This window comes from Staurois parvus, unplaced genomic scaffold, assembly GCF_062004578.1.
Source record: "Staurois parvus isolate SC_StPar_1 unplaced genomic scaffold, SC_StPar_1.0 ptg000973l, whole genome shotgun sequence".
NCBI lineage: Eukaryota > Metazoa > Chordata > Amphibia > Anura > Ranidae > Staurois > Staurois parvus.
The window spans coordinates 1,157,579-1,179,390 of record NW_028318769.1 but is presented as its reverse complement, the minus strand read 5'-3'; the positions used below and the strand labels follow the sequence as shown (position 1 = coordinate 1,179,390).

The 21,812-nt window shown below is 42.7% G+C and overlaps 1 protein-coding gene across 4 annotated transcripts in view; it reads right to left on the bottom strand.

Moving 5' to 3' along the window:
• RGL2 (ral guanine nucleotide dissociation stimulator like 2) overlaps window positions 1–21,812 on the bottom strand; it is a 122,865-nt gene that overhangs the window by 49,630 nt on the left and 51,423 nt on the right. For all 4 annotated transcript variants that reach the window (XM_089657186.1, XM_089657185.1, XM_089657187.1 and 1 more), the window contains 4 exons: window positions 14,738–14,901; window positions 8,442–8,501; window positions 5,060–5,327; window positions 1,814–2,032 (listed from right to left, as the gene is read on the bottom strand). In XM_089657186.1, the coding sequence (XP_089513312.1) occupies window positions 1,814–2,032; window positions 5,060–5,327; window positions 8,442–8,501; window positions 14,738–14,901 (711 nt within the window). The remainder of the gene's footprint in view (window positions 1–1,813; window positions 2,033–5,059; window positions 5,328–8,441; window positions 8,502–14,737; window positions 14,902–21,812) is intronic.

The window sequence follows — 21,812 nt, the reverse complement described above, 5'->3', positions numbered from 1 at the left end:
ATGAGTCTGGCAGCCGTATTCAGGATGGACTGAAGCGGGGATACCCAGCGGCGAGGCAGGCCAGTGAGGAGGGAGTTGCAGTAGTCGAGTCGTGATATGATGAGGGAGTGGATGAGCTGTTTAGTGATTTTGCGCAGCCCTGCTGCCCTGTAGCAGTATTTCTACTATAGGACGGCGGACAAGCGGTTAGTGGAGTCATGTTGTTAGCGCATGTTGGCGGAGGCAGACTGGAGGGTTACTATTTCTGTGTCACCACTATGCCCCTTGCTGGATGCTGGTATCATAAAGATGTGCCATGTGACCTAACGATGGTCAAACATTAAGGTGAGGGTTACCAATGAAGAGACATGGCAGTCATTCCCCCGGGAGTGGCTATTACACAGAGCTTTGGATACTTTGGACTCTTTTCTTTTTTTTCATTTTTTCTTTTGCACAAGATTGGTTTGATTCCACATTAGATAATACAGTGCACCATTTATTCCACTTTTTTAATGAAATTAATATATTTCTGTGTTTGCTAAAATATTAACAATTCGATTTTTGAACCCCTTGCCCTCCGGAGGATTTACCCCCCTTCCTGACCAGGCCATTTTTTGCGATACGGCGCTGCGTTATTGTAACTGACAATTGCGCGGTCATGCAACGCTGCACCCAAATTAAATTTACATTCTTTTTTTAGAGCTTTTTTCGGTGGTATTTGATCACCTTTTTTAATTTTTGCACTGTAAACAAAAAAAAAACCCGACAGTTTTGAGAAAAAAAACAGTATTTTTTACTTTGTGCTATTAAACATGTCCAGTAAAAAAAATTTTAAAAATCTAATTTCGTCATAAATTTAGGCCAAAATGTATTCTAACCAGGGCTGGACTGACCATTTGGAAACTCGGGCACTGCCCGAGGGCCCAGGGTCAGAAGGGGGCCCCATGAGATGCCCCTGGTACCTTTTTCATAGGCTTTTTTACGTTTGGGAAGGACACAGGGGCCCCATGATCCCCTATTGCCCGGGGGCCCCATGAGTTGTCAGTCCGCCCCTGATTCTAACTATATAGTATTCTGATTGTATAGTGACTGCGGTGGGCATTCTGACATTGGGGGGGGGAACTGATTTGGTGTCACTGGGAATGGCGGAGATCAGGGACTTCAGAGGGACTGTGGCAGGCATTCTGAAACTGGGGGGAACTGACTAACTGTCACCGACATCCCCAGTGACACTAATACAGTGATCAGTGCTAATAAAAAGCATTGACACTGTACTAATGGCACTGGGCAGGAATGGGTTAACATGGGCAATCAAAGGGTTAACTGTGTGCTGTTTCACTATAGGGGCTGTGTGTGTGTTTCTCTGTAAGCACACTGCTTTGTATGGCTCTGCTATGCATAGCCATACAAAGCAGTGTGCAGGAGCTGATGGGAGAGATCTGTGTTGTTCATACACAGGTCTCTCCCCCGTCAGAGATACTCGCTGGGTACCGGTGAAGGATCACCAGCCGGGACCTGGTGACGGACAGCCGAGGCCACGAATGGCGGCACGGGTAGGGCGCACACCCCCCCCCCCCACCTGGAACCGCAAAATCACATATATGTGTGCAGTACCCATGACTCCAAAGCAGGGAAAATTGGCCAAATTTTACATCATACGGCCCCAGGCGCCCATAGGATATCTAACCCAGTCACCATCAAGGAAACTACCATGCAGTACATGGGTCCAAGAATGGCCGCTTCTATAAAAAATTAATGACAGACGATTGGCATCATAACCCTTTAACAGAGTCACACCAGCGAGACGGTTCTGCAGTTGGTCCTGTCCACTTACCTCGGCCACTTTCACCCACTTCTCGATGATCCGCGCCCTTTGCTGGGGCTTCAGATAGGGGTCCTGGACACAAGAAGCGGTCACAGTGCCCGAGAGTCGATTAAAGTGACGGACGGTCTCTCGGACAGAATGGCATCGATCGAAATGGTCCCCTCCCTTGTCTCTTCGGGACCAAACTGACCCCAGGCACTCGTATGGGACCACTCTTAAGAACAGAGCCTGAAGGAAAGATATGAACATGACAAAAAGTGAGCGTTCACAAGAGAGATTACAGGGGAATCAAACAGGAAAGTACAGGGGCCCCTAGAGACCCATTATATGTTAACCTTTTCGCACCGGCCCCCCGGCGTCTGAGCCTTGATGCCGATGCATTTGCATGCAATTAAGAAAAACATACGTGCGGAGAGCGCGCGCTCTGCACACTCCCAGCACACATGTCCGATACGGAAAGGTCCCGATCTCCTCTTTCGATCGGGACCTTTCCCGATCATGTGACCGCCGTGACAGCTAATCACGGCGGTCACATGACCCTAAAACCCTTAAAGGGACGGGAGGCGCCGGCGCCAAGAGGTTAAAGGATATACCAACCTAACATTTTATATTCCCGATATGTGCCTCCTGTACCCTGTACTTGTATGAAACAGTATCCTGTTCTCTTTGTATTGCTTCCTTCGTGTGAAATCCCCAGTGATCCTGCCAGTCCCTCGGATCTCTTATTAAAAACTGACCACACTAGGCATGAGGCTACAGTGTGGTCAGTTCTCTAGCCATGCTGGGGACTCAGCCTGCTCTCCTCCAACAATCAGACTTGTCCTGACACCCCCTTCCCCTCCCTGCACAGCCATTCACTGGGAAGATTAGTGAGCTTCTGTTTCTCCTCCTCCAGCTCTTCTGCAGCTGAGAACAGAGAGAATGTGTTCACTTATATAAACAAAGTGGGAAAAAAAGTGTATTTTTTTTTTGTTATATCTATACACAAAATGTTTTGCTTTTCATTTCTGAATGGGTTGTTACAAGGTGAGGGTTTACAATCACTTGAAAAGAAATGCCCGCAGCGATAAAAGAAGAAAAGAATTAGCGAAGGGCAGGCATGACTAGGCCCAGAGTGGGAAGGAAGACGTGTGAGGGTTAATGATTGTTTAGAATTGGTAAAGGATAGCTGGGGGATCTGGTTGGTAGAGGAGAGTGTAGGTGGGGTCTCCTGCACTTTAGGGTGGGGTGTTCTGGGGAGGGGCATCAGTTGGGAGCTGGACGTGGGAGAGAGAGCTTCCCTCCCGCCCACCCTGTTTGGTGAATGTTGTGTTCCTCCTGGGGGGGGGTGTTAATTTGGTTCCTGGGCGGTGGTTGGTCTTTGGAGGCGGTGCTTATCTTGGAGGTACAAAATGGTGTGGGATCCATCGTTGGTATGGTGTGCCCGGGACCATTCCCAGTTAACCGAGGTTTAACTGGAAGGTGGTGGTGCTGCACTGCGGACGGTATGGTTGTCTCCGAGCTGGTTGGTTGCGGCTGGAGGCCTAGTGGAATATGGTTGTCCGCAGGTGCATTTCGGATCGTTTTGGGGGTGCCTTCAAAGACCAACGACAACTCTTTATGTTTTCTGTTATAAGGAATGGTTGATGTGTTTAAAATTGATTTGTTAATAAAAGGCCGTGCTGGCCATTATACTCCAAAATTGGTGTTGTGTTTTCTGTAAGTATAGTAAGTAAAGGGGATTGGTATGGAAGGGTAAAGGGTAACGGTGGTGTAGTGGGGTCTGGATGAACCTATCTCGGGTGCACTAGTCATGTTTATTTTTACAATTTCTATGTATTGATTAATATATAAACTAAGTTCCGGGGTGGGAACTTGGTGCTAGTACCTTTCAATTCAAGGCTGAGGGCCCATTTAAAAGCCATTGGAAAAACTGACAGGTGGATCGGACTGGACCAAATACAATAAAAGGTTGAGGGTTTTATCCCTTCCACACCAAAAATAAATAAATAATGGCTGGAGTTGGGTTTATGGCGGCTCATTTTGCTCTAGGAGGATGCAGGACCCCTAACCTCTGTCTGGACAGTGCTGATTGGCCCTGTGCTGATCACATGCACTCTCCCAAGAAAAAAACACACCAAACTGAGCATGAGCAGAGTGACTCCACACGATATGTCTTATCAGGAGAAAAGAGGGGAGCACTGGAAGAAGGGGAGGATCAGAGAAGTCAGGATCAGTGTTTCTACAAAATGCGGAGGATTAACTCCTTAGGTTCCACAGTGAGTATAACAAACATGCTTTCCCACATGGAAGAGAAATATATTTCCAATATATTTAGAAAAAAAATTATATATGTGACATCTTTTTATAATATATTGTCCTATGTTCATATATTTTAACATGTATTCTAAAAAATTTTAATTCAAATATATTTTCTAAAGGCAAACATTTAAAAATATATATTATTTCTTATTCTTCAGAACCTATAAAAAAGTCATTTTAACATATATTTTTTACATATATTTGTAAATGCATTCCAAAAATGTAGATTAAATGTATTATCAAAGACATATATTTGAAAATGTATTTTTTAAAATGTTTTTTAATATATAAAAAATGCATTATATATATATATAGATATATATATATATATATATATATATATATATATATATATATATATATATAGAGATATATATATATATATATATATATATATATATATATATAGAGATATATATATAGAGATATATATATAGAGATATATATATAGAGATATATAGATATATATATATAGATAGATAGATAGATAGATAGAATACTTTTTTTTTTAAATATAATGAATACGGCCAAAGTTGTAGTATTTCAAATTTGGGAAGAAATATTTTTTAAATATATTTTCCTTCCACGTGGGTTACTGCATATAGAGACTGATTTTACTGTTGCGGGTTTAGTAACACTTTAAGTGTGCAGATCAGACCCTCCTCACCCCCACCCACTGCCTTCTAGAAACTTCTCAAGTCTCTAGAGCAGGGAGAGGTTTCAGGGAACTGATCTGCAGAGCCCTCAGCCTGACCTAAATATGACCTGGCTGACTCATGCCCAGGCTGCTACTCAGTCTCTCTCTCTAGCTAACTAGAGGGGTGCTACAGGTGGTTATGGCTATTTGATCAATTCCTGATTCGATCGTGGTGATTGAGTCACACATCAATTGGACAATGAAATTGAATCGTAGATGGCCACCATTAGAGACATAGAAGCATTGATTTTACTCACAGCTTCTAGGCAGGTGAGTTGCTCGGCCACATATCCAGCTTGAAATGTCAGGACATCCAGAGGGTCTGAGTTTTCTGTCCCGTCCCCTGCCGTTGGGGACTGATCTGCACCGTCCCTGTCAGCGGCTCTGAGCTCCTGTAGTTTTGCTACCAAATTCGCCTTCCGTAGTCTGCAAAGGCACACAGCCAGCTGATCCCTCTTCTCCGGCTGAAGAGACAGAAAGTCTTCGGGGTGCTGAGACATCCAGGCACAGAAGAGACTGCTGAGGCTGGAGAGAGTATAGAAAAGACAGAACTGTGAGGATGAAGGACTACACACTATATGGCGCAATAGCGGCAAAATCCACGCTAGAAACGGGACCAGATCTTTACCAAGCTAACCTACCATGGTCATGACTCCAAATATCACTACTAAAAGGACAGGAGAATAGGAAAACAATTCATAGAGCTCTTCATCCTGCAAAACTTCATGTACATTTATTGTGTGAAAAAGGGCAAAATCGAATGTTACTAGGCTATTTTCTCTCCAGGTCAAGTGTAATTCCTTTATACAGGATAGAGTGAATAAATAAATATCACATAAAGGCCACTACATGTAACTGATGATCATGGGAAATCCCACATGGAAGAAAAATATTTTTGAAATATATTTTAAAAATATTCTTCCCAAATATATTGACGTATATTTGAAATGCTACAATTTTGGCCGTATTCAGTATATTTAAAAAAAAAAAAAAAAAAAAAAATTATATATAAAAATGTATACAGTATATATATATATATATATATATATATATATATATATATATATATATACACACACACACACATACACACACATACAGACATACTGTATGTCTTTAAAAATAAAAATCTACATTTTTGGAGTGCATTGTAAAAATATATGTTAAAATGACTTTTTTTATATGTTAAAAAGATCTCAAGAATATATTTTTAAAAAATGTTTGTAAAAATATTTTTCATATATTTTGTAATAAAAATGCATTTCAACATACAGTGTCTGTATATATAAATATATATATAAACACAGACTGTATGTTGAAATGTGTTTTATATTACAAAATATAAGAAACTTTTTTTTAAAATTCCATTTTCAAATATACAAATCTATATTTTTGGAATGCTTTGTAAAAATTTATTTTAAAATGACTTTTATATTTTAAAAAAATCTGAAGAATATATTTAAAAAACATATATTTTTAAAAAATATTCTTCATATATTTTGCAATATGTAAAAAATGCATTTCAACACAACATGCAGTATGTGTATATATATATATATATTTTTTTTTTTTTTTTTTTTTTAAATATATTGAATATGGCCAAAACTGTAGTATTTCAAATATACTTTTCTTCCATATGGGATAAAAACCAACAATTCCCCATACACTTGAATGGTGCTGTATTACAACACTAGAGATTCTAGAGGGCGCATTTATTAAAAAAAATTGCAGAGCTATTTGTCCTGCGTGACTGCATATACATCAGGTCTGTGCCGACGGGGACAAAATCAAATGTTGTGAAGCTATTTTCTCTCCAATTTTATTCATTAATATGGAAGAGTAAACCAGGAAAATACCACATTATGGCCACTAGATGGAGCCAATCTACTTGTTTACTATGATCCTCATCACCAGCTAGAGGCCATAATGCAGTAATTTCCTAATTCACTCTTTTCTGTATGTATGAATAACATTCGACTAGAGTTAGTAAGATAAAATTCTGCTCGCATCTGCACAGAACAAATGCAATTTCACAATATAACTAGCGCCACAATTTTTGCTATAAATATACGTCATGCATTGCTAGTTTAAGAAATACGATGAACATGTAACAAGTGGAATAGTTTTGTGTATACAAATACATACATACACTATGTTGCCAAAAGTATTGGTCTCCTGCCTTTCCACGCACATGAACTTTAATGGCATCCCATTCTTAGTCCGTGGGGTTCAATATTGAGTTGGCCCCGCCCTTTGCAGCTATAACAGCTTCAACTCTTCTGGGAAGGCTGTCCACAAGGTTTAGGAGGGTGTCTATGGGAAGGTTGGACCATTCTTCCAGAAGCACATTTGTGAGGTCAGGCACTGATGTCGGGGGAGGAGGCCTGGCTTGCAGTCTCCGCTCTAATTCATCCCAAAAGTGTTCTATGGGGTTGAGGTCAGGACTCTGTGCAGGCCAGTCAAGTTCCTCCACCCCAAACTGGCTCCTCCATGTCTTTATGGACCTTGCTTTGTGCACTGGTGTGCAGTCATGTTGGAACAGGAAGGGTATGCTGACACCCTAAGAGTTCCCTTCACTGGAACTACGGGGCCAAGCCCAACCCCTGAAAAACTACCCCGCACCATAATCCCCCCTCTACCAAACTTTACACTTGGCACAATACAGTCAGGCAAGTATTGTTCTCCTGGCAACTGCCAAACCCAGACACATCCATCAGATTGCCAGACAGAAAAATGTGATTGGTCACTCCAGAGAACACATCTCCATTGCTCTAGAGTCCAGTGGCGGCGTGCTTTACACCACGGCATCCAACGCTTGGCATTGCATTTGGTGATGTAAGGCTTGGATGCAGCTGCTCGGCCATAGAAACCCATTCCATGAAGCTCTCTACGCACTGTTGTTGGGCTCATCTGAAGGCCACACCAAGTTTGGAGGTCTTTAGCTATTGACTCTGCAGACAGTTGGTGACTTCTGCGCACTGTGCGCTTCAGCATGCGCTGACCCCGCTCTGTCATGTTATGTGGCCTACCACTTGGTGGCTGAGTTACGTTTGTTCCCAGTTGCTTCCACTTTGTTATAATCCCACTAACAGTTGAGCGTGGAATATTTAGTAGCCAGGAAATGTCACGGATGGACTTATTGCACAGGGGGCAACCTATCACGGGACCACGCTTGGAGTCACTGAGCTCCTGAGAGTGACCCATTCTTTCACAAATGTTTGTAGAAGCATCTGCATGCCTAGGGGCTTGATTGTATACACCTGTGGCCATGGAGGTGATTGGAACACCTGAATCACATAATTTGGAGGGCTGGCCCAATACTTTTGGCAATCTAGTGTGTGTGTGTGTATATATATATATATATATATATATATATATATATATATATACATACACATACACACACATATACACACACACATATACATACACACATACATACACACATACAAAATATAACATTTTTTACTTGTTCATTTTATTTCTGTTTCTTAAACCTGCATACACACACACACATACACACACACATACACACACATATACTGTACATGCACTCACACTGTATTAATTTTTCATATATATTTTATTTTAGGTGTAAAAAAAAATGAACAGCGCGGGTGCAAAAGGTTTCATACTCACTCATCATCTTTCCCTCTAAGTGATTGGTCGTTGCTCTGTAAGTGATTATTGTTCTGTAATCTGCAACAAAAGACAGAAGTGTCAGTGTGTAACTACAATTATCTCCTCTAGATGGCGATGTAGAGCTCCTACTTTCTTACCCTGCCCCCCCCCCCCCCCCCACAGTTCTCCATATAGGCATGCCACAACTACTGCTGAACACACATTGAATATTTGTATATAGGAATCGCTGTAGTTGCTGGAAATTTGGGGAAGTGCTGATTTATTCTTGTGATCCAGCCATCCCTGCTGAGCTCTGTGGCCAGGGCAAGGACAAGGACAAGGTGTGAGCAGGAGGGGAGGCTGCCTTGGGCACTGTGGTATCAAGTGAGGTTGGTGGAGGAAAGAGCTGCGAGGAGATAGGGTAGGAGGAGATTTGTGTTGGGGGGGGGGGGGTAATTTTGGGGGCGGCAAGGGGTAAGAAGTGTTTTAGGAGGGATAACTGGGGGGAGGGGGTGCTAGGTGTGGTGATTTAGGGAGATTTGTGTTGGGAAGGGGAATTGTGGGGTTGGCAGGGGGTAAGCAGTGTTCTAGAAGGGATAATTGGGGTGGGAGGGGGCGCTGGGAGTGGTGATATAGGGAGATTTGTGTCGGGAGGGGGAATTGTGGGGGTGGCAGGGGGTAAGCAGTGTCCTAGGAGGGATAATTGTAGGGGGGTGCTAGGAGTGGTGATTTAGGGAGATTTGTGTTGGGAGGGGGAATTGTGGGGGCGGCAGGGGGTAAGAAGTGTTCTATGAGGGATAATTGTGGGGGAGGGGGTACTAGGAGTGGTGATTTATTGAGATTTGTGTTGGAGGGAGAATTGTGGGGGCGGCAGGGGGTAAGAAGTGTTCTATGAGGGATAATTTGGGGGGGGGTGCTAGGAGTGCTGATTTAGGGATATTTGTGTTGGGAGGGGGGAATTGTGGGGGAAGCAGGGGGTAAGAAGTGTTCTATGAGGGATAATGGGGGGGGGGTACTAGGAGTGGTGATTTAGGGAGATTTGTGTTGGGAGGGGGAATTGTGGGGGCGGCAGGGGGTAAGAAATGTTCTAGGAGGGATAACTGGGGGAGGGGGGTGCTAGGAGTGGTGATTTAGGGGGATTTGTGTTGGGAGGAGGAATGGGGGGGGGGAGAGGATTTATGCTAGGAGGGGAGATTTGGGGGGTTTGTGGTAGAAGAGGTGACATGATAGGATGCGGAATCGGGGGCAAAGATTTAAGGATTTGTGCTGGGAGGGGGATTTAGTCTCGGAAATGTATGCTTAGGGGACAAGCTTGCAAGTTGGTGCTCATTTTTTTTTGGGGGGGGGGGGGGGGGGGGAGGGGATTTTTGCTGACATAATGCTCATACTTCTTGTGGGGGGGGGGCGGCGCTCACAGTTTGGCATGTCCACCCTAGGCTCTAGATGACCTTGTCCTGTCTGTGGCTGCCCATCAAATGTGATGTTACCACTTTTCCAACCCACCCGTTCTGCAGTTTCTGAACCTGTATGCCTTGGACCAATCATGACTGTTACTGCACTGAAATCCCTCCCTTCTGGGAGCCCACCAACTAACGTTCTTTTTTCGCCATCCAACAGTTTACAGAGACAGCAGACAATGCACTTCTCTGGTTCCTATGTTGGCTGAATAGAATATAGAGCCCTTGCTGTGAGCCTACAGGTTTCAAGCACCAACTATTTCTTGGCATTTAGGGACTCCACTGCACTTTTCTGGATATTATTATTTAAAGTATTAAAATAATTATTTGAATCTGCCCCTATAAATTGGTGCTTCCTTGCAACCATTAAATTGTATTTGATTTTGATTGCGCTAGTTTACAGGAACATGTTTTTCGCAGACGTAGATTCATACCATAAAGAAGACCTAAAGCCAAGAAGGTCATCCCACCTATACAGCTAGAGTTAAAGAAATGCCAATGAAAGTCCCCAAAAAGTTTTATCTGTGAAGTGGGAAATTCCTGGCAATTGTTTTCAAGGTGTCTATTTGTAGATCTAGATCGGTTGCTTGATGTTAAGCCAGCCAATCAAAAGCTCTACCCAAACAGTGGCCCTCCTCATCAAAAGAGGTTGAAGGAAGAAGGAATTTCCCTTATTACAGAAGACACTGAATACTTTCATTAAAATTGTATTACTGCTGAGTGGGTAAATATAAATACAATTGGGACTCATTTCCTGTCAAAAGTCCCCTTATGTTGGCCACACATGGACATTTTTAGGCAATTTTAATTCAGAAATTCAGAATATTGGTGATACACCACATGGGAAAAAGCTGAGTTTGGTGTGGAGGAGCATGAGTGGTCTCCAAACTGTTTGCTTTTATGTGGTATTTGACGCACTATTACATCTATTGATACAAACAAGAGGGCATAATTCCTCCCCATTGACACCAATGAAGGGGCACAATTTCTCCCAATGACACCAACGATGGGGCACAATTCCACCCAATTGTTTAGAAAGTTTGGAGACCCTCTGAACTAGAGTGCCACTATAGAGCTCGGACCTCAACCCTACTGAACATCTTTGGGAAGAACGGCAAAGCTCATTAGGAATCAAGTCTTCCAACATCAGTAACTTGACTCACAAATGGTTCTTTTGGCCTAATGAACACAAATTCCCACAGATACCCTCCAAAATATGGTGGAAAGCCTTCCTAGAAGGCTGGGGGCTGTTATAGACACAAAGGGGGGCAAGATTTTTTTCCCTATTCCTGTTCTGTTGGCAAATATACACTCACCGGCCACTTTATTAGGTACACCTGTTCACCTTGCTCCTGATGACATCATACAACGAAACATGTAGGGCGCGGCTTGATAGCGCTACACTTGTCCTCTGAGAAGGAATTGCGTTTTGCTGGGATTTAAAGTGCCATACACATGGCTTTTATGTAAGTCCAATTTTAAATGTTTTTTTACCTAATAAATACGGTTACGCTATGGAAGTTTCCCTTTGAAGTTTTTAAGGTGGTGGAGTACTGTGGAGGTTCTGGAGGAGTTTTGGCACAAACAATTGATCTAGAGGTGTTTCCACTATGGAGTCTGTCATCAGCGTATAGAGGTGTCAAGACCACACAGACGGCCACCTCTCCTGCAGGAGAGCACTGCAACATCTCATGCTAGACGTAATCCTAGACTCTGACCTCTCCTTTGGGCCCCACATCCAATCACTGGCTAAATCCTGCCGCCTCAACCTCCGGAACATTTCCAAAATCCGCCCCTTTCTGACCAATGACAGCAAAAAACAACTTATCCACACCTTGGTTTTATCCCGCTTTGACTACTGCAACTCCCTCCTCACTGGTCTACCGTTACACAAGCTATCCCCCCTTCAGTCTATTATGAATGCTGCTGCTAGACTCATACACCTTACCAACCGATCAGTGACTGCTGCCCCTCTCTGCCAATCCCTTCACTTTCTTCCACTAACTAACCCAAAGTATAAAATTCAAAATACGAACCACAGCTTACAAAGCCATCCACAACACTGCCCCTAGCTACATTGCCAACCTTATCCACAGATATCGCCCAAATCGCCCACTCCGCTCCTCCCAAGATCTCTTCCCCTCCAGCTCCCTCATCACCTCCTCCCATGCTCGCCTCCAGGACTTCTCCAGAGCCTCTCCCATCCTCTGGAACTCCCTACCATAGTATGTCCAGTCAGCCCCCACCCTGTCTGCCTTTAGGCGATCTTTGAAAACTCACTTATTCAGGGAAGCCTACCCCACCTCCACCTAAGAACTGTACTTGAATCACCTCCACCAGATCATCCCCCGCAGCTATCACCTTCTGTATCACCTCCCCCTTCCTTTAGATTGTAAGCTCCACGAGCCGGGCCTTCACACTCCTTCTGTACTGAAATGTATTGTAATTGTACTGCCTCCCTTATATTGTAAAGCGCTGCGCAAATTGTTGGCGCTATATAAATCCTGTATAATAATAATAATTGACCTACCATTCCAGGTGGTCAATCTGTGCTGAGTGGGGCTCTGGAGGGGGAGCACTAATTGGAGCACTTCGCATAGAGAATTGCTATGGATAATAAGATTTACTACTGTATCACTTAATATTCACAACGGATGCGGATGAAGGTTTCTTTGGGGTTTTTTTGGAACTTTTATATGTTTGCACAATTATTGGGACTTTAATATATATATATTTTTATATAATTTCAATGTATACACAGTTTCATGGCATTGTATATGTGCTATTTTTAGCACTATTGTCTTTTAAGCACTTTGTATGTACTTATTGGTTTATTTGGGATTTAGTCACTGGGGAGGAGGGATATAATTGTCAGCCCACGGGGCATTATAACACATGCACATTTGTGGGGACCCTTTGTATAGTAGGGAGTTCATTCATTTATTTAATTATTGAAAGTAGTGTTTGGGAGAGGCAGCGCAGCAATTTTTATGTTTGCACTCACACATTTAGAGAGAGGAAGGGATATAATACACAAAGTGCCAACATCCCTAACAAATACAAAGGGGGGGAAAAGTCCTCTTTTTTGGTGGGACTTTAACGGCACAATTTTTGTATGATAAATTTCAACAATTCAGAAGAGATTTTTTTATAAAAACAGTATGAAATGTAATTTTTACAATCTTCAAAAATAAATATAAAGCTACAATACATATTGCGGCGTTGTCATCAGAGATGGTATTGCAAATCTAATCATGGATCATGCATGGTTCACGCTTGAGGCGTTTCGAGATTAACAAAAATCTCTTCTTCAGAAGTGCTCAAGAAGGCATGACGTCTATAACAAACATATATCAATATACATGACGCAATCTAATTATTGTAAACAATTTGATACTTTACAATATGGTTGTACACTTACATGATTCCATGTGAGGTAAAAACCGCCAGGAGATATTAAAAACAAATTGTTATGTGAACACAGCCACGGATTTCTCATATATCTCAGGCAGAAATCCGTGGCTGTGTTCACATAACAATTTGTTTTTAATATCTCCTGGCGGTTTTTACCTCACATGGAATCATGTAAGTGTACAACCATATTGTAAAGTATCAAATCGTTTACAATAATTAGATTGCGTCATGTATATTGATATATGTTTGTGATAGACGTCATGCCTTCTTGAGCACTTCTGAAGAAGAGATTTTTGTTGATCTCGAAATGCGTCAAGCGTGAACCATGCATGATCCATGATTAGATTTGCAATACCATCTCTGATGACAACGCCGCAATATGTTTTATAGCTTTATATTTATTTTTGAAGATTGTAAAAATTTAATTTCATACTGTTTTTATAAAAATATCTCTTTTGTTGAAATTTATCATACAAATAAATTGTGCTGTTAAAGTCCCACCAAAAAAGAGGACTCCCCCTCCCCCCCCCCCCTTGCACTCACACATTTGTTCACCTGTACACATTTGTGATTTTGCTAGCAGCAGCCAGTCTAATTGATCAGTCCTCTGCACAGGTTATACTCACATACTTGTTCAATTGCTTGGTAACACAAATTGCTAATCAGCCAATTACATGGTGGCAACTCAATACATTTCGGCACGTAGACGTGGTGAAGACAACTTGCTGAAGTTCAAACCGAGCATCAGAATGGGGAGGAAAGGGGATTTAAGTGACTTTGAACGTGACATGGTTGTTGGTGCCAGAAGGGCTAGTCTGAGTATTTCAAAAACTGCTGATCTACTGGGATTGTCACGAACAACCATCTCTAGGGTTTACAGAGAATGGTCCGGAAAAGAGAAAATATTCAGTAAGTGTCAGTTGTGTGGAGGAAAATGTGTTGTTGATGTCAGAGGTCAGAGGTGAATGGGCAGACTGGTTGCTGTGACATTCAGATGGTAGGGTCAGAATTTGGCGTAAACAACATGAAAGCATGGATCCATCCTGCCTTGTATCAACTGTTCAGGCTGGTGGTGGTGGTGTGATGGTGTGGAGGAGATTTTCTTGGCACTAGGAAGGTGGACCTAATAAAGTGGCCGGTGAGTATAAAAATGTTGGATTTCTCTTCTTCTAAAATGATCAACAGGACAATTTTAGAGGCTGAATCTCCCTAGTGGGGACGATATCAGCAAAAAAACTTGACCAAGGTTCTAAACCTATCCATTTCTAGGTACATTTTAGAAACTGGTTCTGCTAGACTTCATTTCAGAGGAATCAAAGGAGGGGATCACCAAAAGCCACATAATGGACAAATATGTGGGGGAAAATCTACATTGCCATTCTATAGCACCCCCCCCCCCCCCCTTCACCACACTGACCCCCACACATAGCAAAATTACACAACCTGTCCAGCAGTAACGTCAACACCTCACTGGTGCTACTGAAAGTGCGATAAGTGGCCAGGAAAACCGGGATGTAGGAGGTGTCCCCCAGAATTCGGGCTTCGAGAAGATGGCGGACAAGTCTTGGAAGAGTTCCAGCACGCAGTGTTAATACTTTCACAGGAGCCTGGAGAGAAGACAGATTGCATTACACAAGTCATCCTTGTCAATGTGCAGAACAATCCTGCCAAACTGAGCTGTAAATCAGCTGACAGACGGGGAGGGTTTCAGTCAATAGAACATATACAGGTTAGTGCTGGCCATATACATAAAGATAAAAAGGGTGGATTTGATTTAAATCAAACTGATTTAAATCACAATTTAAATCCCTAGTCAGTAAGGCTTGATTTAAATCCTAGTTTTCTACATAAAGACTAATTCTTGCCGGTATAACTTTAATATGGAAGTAGATGAAGATTTTTAGAATAACTTTTCATTAGTTTTTTTATCCCCAGTTTAATAGGTTAATCATTCATATTTGGACAACTTTTCTGTTGTACTTAGGAAGGAGAAAAATAATCATTACCTTAATAATAACAATTTAAATAGATTTATTCAACTGAAACAATAACATTCCAGCATATGTGATTGGCTTAAACATCCATGTTTGTTAACTAATTTGGCTAAACAAAATCTATATATTTGAAGAAACTTAGACTGTCAGCCCCTCCTCCTCACACTTAGTTTCACTTTCTTCTTGTGCAGATCTATTCCACTCCAAACAATCAGAAAAATATTGCTTCTATTCTATTCACTGAACTTCTTGAAACTTAGCAGTGAAGGGGCTGATTCTGTATTCATAGGTTTGCAGAAGTTAGGATGAAGGTCTTTTTCTTAACTCTGTTCATGTTATAACATTTTTGCTGTGAAGAAGAGGCATGTGATCTCCGCTGAGTCAAATTCAGTTTTGAGAACTGCAAAAGTAAACCGATCATCTGTGATAATATCTTGTAGGCAGAGAAACTGCCCAATAATCTTACAAAAACCTCTGGAAGAGCATGACATTGTGAATGGATTCATGGGATTTATTTACCAAAAAAATGAAACATATACAGCCTTATTCTACATAATTAAAAAACAAATCTTTATTTCATGATGGAATAACCTTTGCATGGTAATATATTTTCCTCAAAAAGCATTTTATTTTAAAAAATCCGATTTAAATAAAAAAAATCCGATTTAAATAAAAAAAACCTGATTTTTTTGAATTTTTTAAAAAAATCATTGATTTTTATCCACCCTGAAGATAAACAATCAAACAGAGATATGCAGTTGTTTGCCATAAAAAAAAAATAAAAAGACATTGATTGTAACCAAGCAGTCTTTTATAATGAAAGGGCTCATTTATTGATCTTGTGGTGCAAATAATTATTTTCTTGAGTTGGTGGGCACAATGGGTATGTAAACCTGGGAACTCAATGAAAAGCAGGTAGAAACCCCTCTTAGTGGTCCTGGCAGGTGTGCAGATCAAGGAACTCAGGGCAGGGATGGTGGGAACCACTCATAATGGGCACAGCAGTTGTGCAGACCTGGGAACTCAGTTCAGGGATGGTGGGAACCCATCATAATGAGTATGGTAGGAGTGCAAATCTGAGAATTCAGGGCAGCGATGGTGGGAACCCCTCATAATGGGCACAGCAGGTGTACATACCCAGGAACTCAGCACAGGCATGGTGGGAACCCCTCATAATGAGCGTGCAGACCCAGGAACTAAGCACAGGGATGAAGAGAGTTCCTCAACAAGGTCAGTGCAGTTTTGTAAACCTGGGAACTCAAGGCCGAGATGGTAGGAGCCCTTCATAATGGGTATAGCAGACAAGCAGACACAGGAACTCTGATCAAAAATATGCATAAAATACAATCCCACACTGTCCAAATTATCCAAAAAAATAAAAATAAATTAACACAAACCAAAATATTAGAAATGTCCTCCAAAATAAATATAGTCACTCAAAATTCAAAAAAACGTCCATAAATTCAAAAAACCTTCATGTTGCAAAACAACCTCCAAAGTGATTTTTGGGACCATAGAACCTCAGAAAAAAAAGAAAAAAGCTCACTCTTTCCTGAACACCATGCTCCAACAACGATGCCCATCAAATATATGGAGTAAATAATAGTGTAAATCCACATATAATCATGAGTAAATACTTTATTACATGCTTACATTATCCTTCATCTTTCAAATTGCAATCAAATCAGAATAGTAGCAGCCAGACCTCTGGAGATCCTCTGAGACCCTCTCATGTGTATAATCTCGGACTTTCCAGGATCCAAAATGGCCGCTCGGTTACTTCCGGTTCAGCTGTGCATCTTGACGTCACTTCCCTTGACGCGTTTCGTCATTGGACTTAGTCATAAGAAATTTGGAAGACACAGGAACTCGGCACAGGGATGGTGGGAGTTCCCCATAATGGGTACAGGGACTCTACAGGGATTGTGGGAACCCATCATAATGGGTATGGCAGCTGTGCAGATCCAAGAATTCAGGGCAGGGATGGTAGGAACCACTCATAATGGGCACAGCAGGTGTACAGACCCAGGAACTAAGCGCACGCATGGTGGGAGTCTCTCATAATGGATACAGTGGGTGTGCAGACCCAGGAACTAAGCGCACGCATGGTGGGAGTCTCTCATAATGGGTACAGTGGGTGTGCAGACCCAGGAACTAAGCACATGTATGGTGGGAGTCTCTCATAATGGTCTACAGTGAGTGTGCAGACCCAGGAACTCAGTGCACACATGGTGGGAGTCTCTCATAATGGTCTACAGTGAGTGTTCAGACCCGGGAACTAAGTGCACGCATGGTGGGAGTCTCTCATAATGGGTATAGTGGGTTGGCAGACCCAGGAACTAAGCAAATGTATGGTGGGAGTCTCTCATAATGGGTACAGTGGGTGTGCAGACCCAGGAACTAAGCAAATGTATGGTGGGAGTCTCTCATAATGGTCTACAGTGAGTGTGCAGACCCAGGAACTAAGCACACGCATGGTGGGAGTCTCTCATAATGGTCTACAGTGAGTGTTCAGACCCGGGAACTAAGTGCACGCATGGTGGGAGTCTCTCATAATGGGTATAGTGGGTTGGCAGACCCAGGAACTAAGCACACGCATGGTGGGAGTCTCTCATAATGGTCTACAGTGAGTGTGCAGACCGGGGAACTCATGTTTATTAAACATATCAGAATTACATATAGCGTGTTGCATGGCTTTACCATACGATGTTGTGTGCAATGAGCTGAGGAACATGTTCCTGGAAATTATATTAAGGTTCTAGTGATGAGAACACAGCTCTGACACACAATATGTACCGTATCCAATATAATGAGACAATGGCTGTGCTCTCCTGCCAGCGCGGCATGTGCCAGACTATATTCCAGGGAAGAGCTGAGTCATTTCTTCAAAAACATAACAAGACCTGAATGATCCGTACAAGTCTGTGTTCGGCTGGTATTCCCAGCAGCCTTTATTAGGCAAGTTTTCCTCCAGCAGTGCAGAGTATTTCAGGAGAGGAGAGTTAGGCAGAGAAATGAGCAGAGTCCTCCAGCAGTGCAGAGTATTTCAGGAGAGGAGAGTTAGGCAGAGAAATGAGCAGAGTCCTCCGGCAGTGCAGAGTATTTCAGGAGAGGAGAGTTATGTAGAGAAATGAGCAGAGTCCTCCGGCAGTACAGAATATTTCAGGAGAGGAGAGTTAGGTAGAGAAATAAGCAGAGTCCTCCAGCAGTGCAGAGTATTTCAGGAGAGGAGAGTTAGGCAGAGAAATGAGCAGAGTCCTCCGGCAGTGCAGAGTATTTTAGGAGAGGAGAGTTAGGCAGAGAAATGAGCAGAGTCCTCCGGCAGTGCAGAGTATTTCAGGAGAGGAGAGTTAGGCAGAGAAATGAGCAGAGTCCTCCAGCAGTGCAGAGTATTTCAGGAGAGGAGAGTTAGGCAGAGAAATGAGCAGAGTCCTCCAGCAGTGCAGAGTATTTCAGGAGAGGAAAGTTAGGTAGAGAAATGAGCAGAGTCCTCCGGCAGTGCAGAGTATTTTAGGAGAGGAGAGTTATGTAGAGAAATGAGCAGAGTCCTCCGACAGTGCAGAATATTTCAGGAGAGGATAGTTAGGTAGAGAAATGAGCAGAGTCCTCCAACAGTGCAGAGTATTTCAGGAGAGGAGAGTTGGACATTGAGCAGATTCCTCCACCAGCACAGAGAATTTAGAGGGACAACTGTCAGGCAGCAGCACAGAGACGTGACGTGAGGCTATTGCCGTAATGGCAATTACTATTATATGGCAGTTCTGTATTTATGAAATGTATACATCCAGCTTGTGCAATACAGGAGTTTAAAGGGGAATTAGAACATGTGACCACTTTTTCATGAATCAGAGAGCAGTGATGGTGAGATCATGAATCAAACTATTGCAGCCAGACCTGCAGGACATACAGCTGAAATACATATATGTGACCAGTGTCACCTGCCAAAGGATCTATAGTTCTCTTTGGGTAGTCTTGTGATCCAGGTACTCCTCCAGATGACACCTCTATATTGAGCCTCAGCTTTACAGTTTCCGGTGTCACACCTTCTCCACTAGACAATGAATAAACCGACCATTCAGGCATTGCCCGAGGGCCCGGGGTCGGTAGGGGGCCCGGTGAGAGGCTCACTGGGCACAATTGACTTAGAGGTATCTTACCGCATCCGAGTGTAGGATACCGCATAGTATTTTTAAAAAAAATATTTGCATTCACCAAAAAGTGCTAATAAAATACAGCATGGAGTTATTTCATCAAGGCATGCTGTATTTTATTAGTGAAAAACATGCGTTAATGTTTCAGCTGTCAGAGGGGTTCCCCAGCTGAATGAAAAACAAAAGAATTGCCAGCAATTAAAAAAAATTATTTAAAAAACGGCATGGGGTCCCCCCCTCCATTCATACCAAGCCATTTGGGTCTGGTATGGATTTTGAGGGGAACCCCATGCCAAAATTAAAAAAAATGGCAAATCCATACCAGTATAGCTTTTCCTTGGGCCCCTGGACAAAACGAGCAGTTAACCAATGCAGTGCCACTGCATGGGAAAATAAAAATTTTGCCCGGAGTCCTGCTTTAAACCAGCATATGAATTCCTTTTTTCTATAACACAAGCCTTTATTTATATCTTTCTCCACCTTTACATGCAGATCAGGGGTGGACTGACCATTTGAGTACTCGGGCACTGCCCGAGGGCCCGGGGTCAGTAGGGGGCCCCATAAAATGCCCCTGGTACCTTTTATAGGCGTGTTTTGAGTGTGGGCAAAAACACAGGGGCCCCATGATCCCCAATTGCCCGGGGGCCCCATGAGTTGTCAGTCCGCCCCTGATGCAGACTGAGCTGTCCAGCAAAAATGATGGTAAGGGCCCATTCAAACCAAAGTGCCCTGCACTGTAATGTGTGCGTTTTCATGAGCTGTAGCCTTTTCAAAATGATTGGCCTGCTACACCTCAACACATGAATGAAAATAGGTGCGTCTGCCTTTGTTTGCAGTGCCACGGGGAGGACTTCATCCATCACAGAATACCGCACCTTAATGTAGGGCAAGGGTGCATTGGTGTACAGTTCACTATGAATGTCATCAAAGCACACTAAAGGACCTAATGTATAATACTGCAACAGTCTACATATACAGTTGTGGTCAAAAGTTTGCATACCCTGGTAGAAACTGAAATTTTGGCATTGATATAAACGAAGATAATTGAACAAAAATGAGCTGCGTGGTCAAGTTACCAGAAAGAAGCCTTTACTGCGCCAATGCCACAAAAAAGTCAGATTACAATATGCCCAACAACACCTTGACATTCCTCACTGGGCTTTTTTGTGGCATTGGTGCAGTAAAAGCTTCTTTCTGGCAACTCAACCATGCAGCTCATTTTTGTTTAAGTATTGTCATATTGTGCTCCTTGAAACAACTACGCCATCTTTTTCCAGAGCAGTCTTTTTCCTCTTGAGGTTGCCTGTGGGTTTTTCTTTGTATCCCGAACAATTCTTCTGCCAGTTGTGACTGCAATCTTTCCTGATCTACCTGACCTTGGCTTGGTATCAAGAGAACCCCAAATTTTCCACTTCCTAATAAGTGTTTGAACAGTCCTGACCAGGGGAGGACTGACAAGTCCTGGGGCCCCCGGGCAATAGGAAATCATGGGGCCCCTGTGTCCTCGCCCACACTCACACCACACCCAAAAAAGCCTATGAAAGGTACCAGGGGCATCTCATGGGGCCCCCTACTGACCCCGGGCCTTCGGGCAGTGCCCGATTGGCTAAATGGTCAGTCCGCCCCTGGTCCTGACTGACATCTTTAAGGTTTTGGATATCTTTTTATATCCCTTTCCATCTTTATAAAGTTCCATTACCTTATTACACAGGTCTGTTGACAGTTCTTTCCGGCTCCCCATGGCTTAGTGTCTATCCTGCTCAGTGAGCCAACAATATGCCCAACAACACCTTGACATTCCACACTGGGCTTTTTTGTGGCATTGGTGCAGTAAAAGCTTTTTTCTGGTAACTCGACCATGCAGTTCATTTTTGTTCAAGTATTGTCATATTGTGCTCCTTGAAACAACCATGCCAGAGCAGCCTTTATTTCTCCTGAGGTTACCTGTGGGTTTTTCTTTGTATCCCGAACATTTCTTCTGGCAGTTGTGGCTGCAATCTTTCTTGATCTACCTGACCTTGGCTTGTTATCAAGAGAACCCCGAATTTTCCACTTCCTAATAAGTGAGTGACTGGCATCATTAAGGTTTTGGATATCTTTTTATATCCCTTTCCATCTTTATAAAGTTCCATTACCTTATTACGCAGGTCATTTGACCATTCTTCTCTGCTCCCCATGGCTCAGTATGTAGCCTGCTCAGTGTAGCCAAGTGAGAGCTAACAAACTTATTGACTATTTATATACAGATATTAATTGCAATTTAAAAAGCCACAGATGTGAGAAATTGATCTCTAATTTGCATTTTAATCCGTGTGTGTCACCTTGTGTGTCTGTACCGAGGCAAAACATTCCAGGGGAGGGAAACTTTTGATC